Below are 6,572 nucleotides of genomic sequence, written 5' to 3' on the forward strand. Positions count from 1 at the left end.
GTTCTACCTGTTCACTTCTTTATTCTCGCTTCTCCTTTTTTTTTTATTAGGTTTTCTTGTACCCCCTTTTCGCCCTCTTCTAAAAGACTCTCCTCTTCTTTCCCTTTCCATTCCTCTATCCCTCCCCTCTTTCTTCCTTTCCTCTCTCTCTTTCTCATTCTTCTTTCCCCTCTTCCTTTTACCCCCCCCCCTACTTTCCTCTTCCTTTTTTTCCTCTTTCACCCGTTTCCCTCCTTCCTCCCCTCCTCCGTTCTTGCCTTCTTCATCTCCTTCACCAATTCATTTTTCTTTTTTTTTCCCTTTTCCCCCCTTTTCTCTGAGGGGTGCAAAATGGGTTCCCTAGACTGGCACCAATTGTGAGGGATTTCACAAATAGGTAATCAGCAAAATTGGATAACTCTTGAGCCTTTTAGTGGAGATAATAATTTCAGTGGTAGCGAAGGCTGGTTGGCCGGATGTCTTGCATTGGTCTTGCTGGGGCGAGGTAGGTCAACGGGGAAGGGGGGGGGGGGCGTTGTGGGAGTGAGTGGAGCTTCTTTCTTTCCTGTCTGTCTGTCTGTCTATCTATCTATTCATCCCTCTATCTATCTATCCGTGAGTGTGCTTTACATAAACTATATGCAGCAAACAGTCATACTTTCTCTGTCTCTCTCTCATTCCCTCCCTTTCATTCTCTCTTTTCCCATCACCCTCCTCTCTCATTTTCTCTCTTTCTCTTTCTCTCTCTCTCTCTCTCTTTCTCTCTGTCTCTCTCTCTCCCTCCCTCTCTCTCTCTCTCTCTCTCTCTCTCTCTCTCTCTCTCTCTCTCTCTCTCTCTCTCTCTCTCTCTCTCTCTCTCTCTCTTAATTTTGTATGACTTTTTGGCAGTCCTGCATTTATGATACATATTCCTTTTTTTTCCAGAACCAACATGAAGATAATTCGATTACTGATAGGTGAGTTTTGACTGTTAGGTTGTTATTTTGCTTGCCAGTGCTTGCTGACATTTTATAGGAGGTTGAAAAAGCTTGAATGCATGAATAGATGTAGTGCGGAAGGTTTACAAATTAGTCTATTAAGGAGAACAGGGTAAAGGACAAAGCAACTGCCATTTTTATTATAGTTCTGATCCTTTTTCTTATAACTATGACGCAACGACCAGATGAGGCAAAAAAAAAAAAAAAAAAAAAAACAGGCATAAAACAAAACAAAACAGGCATAAAAATGATAATATAACTAGATTTTGAAAAAAAAAACAAAAAAATATCCTAATTCCCCGTCTCCTTCCATAGGCTTGGTCTTCTTCTTAGGAGGCTCTCAGGGGCACCTCCTTCCCTCGGGGCACGTGACGTCACAGGGGCATGGGCACACTCACGACCACCACCCGCACCCACCGCACCCCCCCGGCGGCAGCACCCAAGGGGGGGCTGCCACGCCTCCTGCGGCAATTCACACGAGGACGAAGGGCGGCGTCCCAGAGCGAGGGGCTGGTGCCACCACGCCCTCTTGGGCCGGTGGGCAGCGAGGGCGGGCGCTCACGTCGACCCTTCACGCGCAGCCCCAACGGACGTACATAGCACCTCAAGAGACGTACACAGCTCCTCAAGAAACGTACATAGCTCCTCAAGAGACGTACACAGCTCCTCAAGAAACGTACATAGCTCCTCAAGAGACGTACACAGCTCCTCAAGAAACGTACATAGCTCCTCAAGAGACGCACACAGGTCCTCAAGAGACGTACACAGCTCCCCAAGAGACGTACACAGCTCCCCAAGAGACGCACATAGCACCCCAAGAGACGTACACAGCTCCCCAAGAGACGTACACAGCTCCCCAAGAGACGTACACAGCTCCCCAAGAGACGTACACAGCTCCTCAAGAGACGCACACAGCTCCCCAAGAGACGTACACAGCTCCTCAAGAGACGCACACAGCTCCCCAAGAGACGTACACAGCTCCTCAAGAGACGTACACAGCACCCAAAGACACGTACATAGGACCCCAAGAGACGCACATAGCACCCCAAGAAACGTACATAGTACCCCAGGAGACGTACACAGCTCCCCAAGAGACGCACACGGTAACTCAAGAACCATACCAAGTGTCTCAGGAAACGTACATAGCACCTCAGGAGATGCACACAAACGCGCAGGAAACATACACGCTTACTCAAGACACGTACACAGCACCCAAGGATGTTTCCACACAGTCTGAAGAAACTCACATCGCCGCCCAAGTAAAGCATTTAGATCCAGATACAACATACCTGGCACCTCAAGAGACGTACATGCCACCTCAAGAAATACGTACACCACGGCAAGAAACGTACACACCACCTCGGGAAACGCACACAGTTCCCCAAGAGACGTACACAGCCCCTCAGGAAACACACATAGAGCCTCAAGACACGTACAAGCCACCCCAAGAAACGTACACAGCCCCACAGGAAACGTACATAGCCCCCCAAGAGACGTACACAGCTCCCCAAGAAACGTACACAGCCCCCCAAGAAACGTACACGGTTCCCCAAGAGACGTACACGGTTCCCCAAGAGACGTACATAGCCCCCCAAGAAACGTACATAGCGCCTCAAGAGAAGCCCGCACCACTTCCTAATTCTATAGAGTTTTCCGATCGAGTCTACACTGTTCCTGAACAAACGTACATGCCGCCTGAACAATCATTCTCTTCTCCCAATTCATTTAAGGAAGTGCATTCTTCGTCTCAGGAAACGGCACATCTACAAAAAGAAATAAACTTTCAGCCTCAGCAAGTGTTCAGTGGCCATCAGGAAACGTTCCCTCCGGCCCAGCAAACGTCTAATGGGCATCAGGAAACGTTTCCACCAGCCCATCAAACGTTTAATGGGCATCAGGAAACATTTTCTTCGCCCCAACAAACGTTCAATAACAATCATCAGACGTTTCCCACGCCCCAGCAGACGTTTAATAGCCACCAACAAACGTTCTCTTCACCCCATCAAACGTTCAGCGGCCATCAACAAACGTTTTCGTCCCCGAGACAAACGTTCACCCAGAATGATTTTCTACCTCCCTCAGAGACGCTTGTCATAACGAAAGGATCAGTCGGATTTAACCATCTAAAGTTGGACGCTAATAAACAGTCTTATGATCACAAACAGACACAACAGAGTTCATCTGCAGTTCTAAATGATGGTTCTTTCATCAGTACAGGTTTGAGTGAAGGAACACCCTTATCATCACAGATTCTTGGAAAAGTACCTTCTTCTGATAAACCAAACCAATCGATTAATTTCTCTTCGGATTCTAGCAAAGAATCTTACATCGACAGCCAAGAGCAACCAAACTTTGATTCTTCTTCTAACACAAATGGTCATTCCTCAGGAGTAGTTTATTTGGCTCCTCCTCCTTCACCTCCACCAGTCTCACCTTCTTCCGTCATCTCCTCTCAAGAAAGAACTTTCTTCCCTTCTAACGTTTCTCCTGTTAGTTTCACCATCGAGGACGCCATTGCACATCCGGGGAATTATCGAGAAGGATTTGGACGGAGCTACAAAGCAGGTCAAGAAGATAGTGTCACTATTGGGATTCCAGCACAAAGCCATGGTAATTCTGTGATGTACAAGAATAATGATGAACAAAGCTATGACGAACCTTCATCTGAGAATCAAAACGTTCCAGAACAAAACTTCCACCAACCTTCAGTAATCCAGGACACTATAGTTCAGAGCCATTTGACCTTTGCGAGTGATGACAATCCTCGCCAGAGTTATAGCCAGCCTTCCCTTCCACCTAAGCCAACCTTTATCCAATCTGCTGACAAAAATGCAAATAAACAAGAGGTGTTTGTAAATGCTGAGGTGCCAAGTTCTGTCACTGTGCCAAGTCGGAAGTACCTCCCTCCTAATAAACCATTTTATGTCGCAGAGCAAGGGAACAAAAACTTTGTGCAAGAACAGAGTTATTCTTCATCAGGCAGCATTTCTGGAATCTCACACCAAAGTTCTGGTTCCTCTGTGATCAGGAACAAACCTGAACAAGTTCACCTTCCTCCTTCAAGTCATTCCCTATCCCAGGCTGACTTTATTTCAGGGAACTTTCCAATGTCTCAACCGTTCCGTGGATCATTTGTGAGTGAGAAAAATCCAGAAAACTTACAGAACCATCAACCACTAATTAGTGATTCTCAACGATATTTTGACCAGACCCCAAAACAAGGCCTTAGCTATGTTCCTCCACAAAACCCAATTATTCTAGAGCAAGGCCATGACCTGAAATCAAATGTATTCATACCAGAACAGAGCTATGATCCTCCTGTCATGACTAGTGTGACAGAGCAGAACTTCCCCACAACTGTGTCCAGTGATCTTGGACGCCACCCTCTATCAGAGATGACCATAGCGCAAGAAAAATACAAAGACCATCAAGATGAAGTTCAAGTATACAGTCCACCTCAGACCAAAGACCATAGAGAAGATTCAGTGCAAATCAACAACATCCAACATCAAAATACACTGGTTAGTAGTTCCCAAGCCTTTGGGTCGCAAAACTCTCTTGGTGGTCTAGTGCAAACTTCGAATTTACTGGTGACCTCAGATATTCCACACCAGTTGTATAATCCTCCAGGGAAAACAGAACTGGTTGGTCAAAATATATTAGTAGATGGAGGTCATGGTCAAGATTTAATCCAAGATACACCTCATAATTTGCAGGATATTCAAGAAAAAATTCACGGTCAACCAAGGGGAATAAATGCACCAGCGCAGGGATACAGGGAAGGAAATAATCCTGCATTTATCAATAACCAGGCCCTCTCTCCATCTCTTAATGTCCATGGTGTCAAGCCACACGTTGGTTCTGTGAAAAACTATATCCCTTCATCAAATTCTCAAAGTTCCCAAAGTTCCGGCCAAACTTTTGGCTCGTCTTCCAGATCTAAGATTCCAGACCTAAGTTATGATCTACCTCAGAAAAATTATGGTCCACCATTAACTTCTAATATTCCAGACCAGAGTTATGACCCACCCCAACAAAGCTATAACCCGCCACCTACTTCTAATGTTGCAGACCAAGGTTATAACCCACCTCAACAAAGCTATAACTCGCCACCTACTTCTAATGTTGTAGACCAGAGTTATAATCCACCTCAACAAAGCTATAACTCGCCACCTACGTCTAATATTCCAGACCAGAATTATAACCAACCTCAACAAAGCTATAACCCACCAGCTACTTCTAATATTCCAGACCAGAGTTATAACCCACCTCAACAAAGCTATAACCCGCCAGCTACTTCTAATATTCCAGACCAGAGTTATAACCCACCTCAACAAAGCTATTACCCGCCACCTACGTCAAATATTCCAGGCCAGAGTTATAACCCACCTCAAGAAAGCTATAACTCGCCACCTACTTCCAATATCCCAGACCAGAGTTATAACCCACCTCAACAAAGCTATAACCCGCCACCTACTTCTAATATTCCAGGCCAAAGTTATAGCTCACCTCAGCAAAATTATGGCTCATCAGCTTCTACGATTCCCAAGCAGAATTATGACATGTCTGGACAAATATTTGGCCTTCCAGGTCAAAGTAGTGGTTCACGTGAACAAAATAATGTACATCCACCAACTCCTAATACTCTAGGCGAGAGATATGGGCCACCACTTATCCCTAAGACTCCAGATACCAGGTATGAGCCACCTCAACAGAATTATGTCCCTCCGTCTATTTCTAAAGCTGCAGAACAAAGCTATAAACCATCATTAGCTACTGATATGCCAGGGCAGAACTATGATTTACCTAAACAATCTGTTTTCCCACCATCTATCTCAAGAGTTCCTGATCACACTTTCGGTCCACCAGAACAGAACTATAGCCCACCACCAGTTTCTAAAATTCCAGAACAAAATAATGTTCTCCCACCAAATTCCAAGCGTCCAGAGAACAATTATGCTTCATCTGAACAAAGTTCTGTCCCTCAATCCATTTCCAATGCTCCTGGACAGAATTATGGCCCACCTGAAGATAATTATGGCCCTCCATCCATGTCTGTCTCTGAACAAAGTTATAGCCCACCATCAAGTTCTAAGATCTCACAACAAAACCCAGGTCGCCCTGAACAAACATATGATTTCCCATCTAGCTCTATCATTCCAGGCCAGGGGCATGGTTCAGGACAAACTCATGGCCCACCTCAACATAGTTCTAAAGGTCCAGGACAAAGTCATGACTTCCCATCTACTTCTGATATTCCGGTCCAAGGTTATGTCCCACCTGAAGAAAGTTTTAGTCATCTATCTAATCCAACGATCTTAGAGCAAAGTTACGATTCACCTAAGGAAACTTACAGCCTCCCATCTATTTCTCAGACTCCAGATCAAAGTCATGGATCAGAGCAATCATATGGCCCACACCAGGATAGGTATGGCTCACCTGAACAAAATTTTGACTCTCCATCTTTTTCTAAGGGTCCTGAAAAGATTTATGTTCCACCTGAGGAGAGTTTTAAACCAGCTGAAGAGAGCTATAAACCAGCTGAAGAGAGTTATGGACCAGCTGAAGAGAGTTATAAACCACCTGAAGATAGTTATAAACCACCCGAAGAGAGTT

At 45.3% G+C, this 6,572-nt stretch overlaps 1 protein-coding gene across 1 annotated transcript in view; it reads left to right on the forward strand.

The window, feature by feature from the left end:
- The first annotated feature begins 330 nt into the window (after nucleotides 1-330).
- LOC122255439 (uncharacterized) overlaps nucleotides 331-6,572 on the forward strand; it is a 10,597-nt gene continuing 4,355 nt past the window's right edge. Inside the window, exons 1-3 of the mRNA XM_086553760.1 lie at nucleotides 331-356; nucleotides 904-935; nucleotides 1,272-6,572. The exon at nucleotides 1,272-6,572 is cut by the window's right edge and continues 2,312 nt beyond it. Coding sequence (XP_086409886.1) covers nucleotides 331-356; nucleotides 904-935; nucleotides 1,272-6,572 — 5,359 coding nt within the window. The remainder of the gene's footprint in view (nucleotides 357-903; nucleotides 936-1,271) is intronic.

Source organism: Penaeus japonicus, unplaced genomic scaffold (assembly GCF_977035675.1).
Source record: "Penaeus japonicus unplaced genomic scaffold, GWHDUDI00000001_assembly GWHDUDI00000028, whole genome shotgun sequence".
NCBI lineage: Eukaryota > Metazoa > Arthropoda > Malacostraca > Decapoda > Penaeidae > Penaeus > Penaeus japonicus.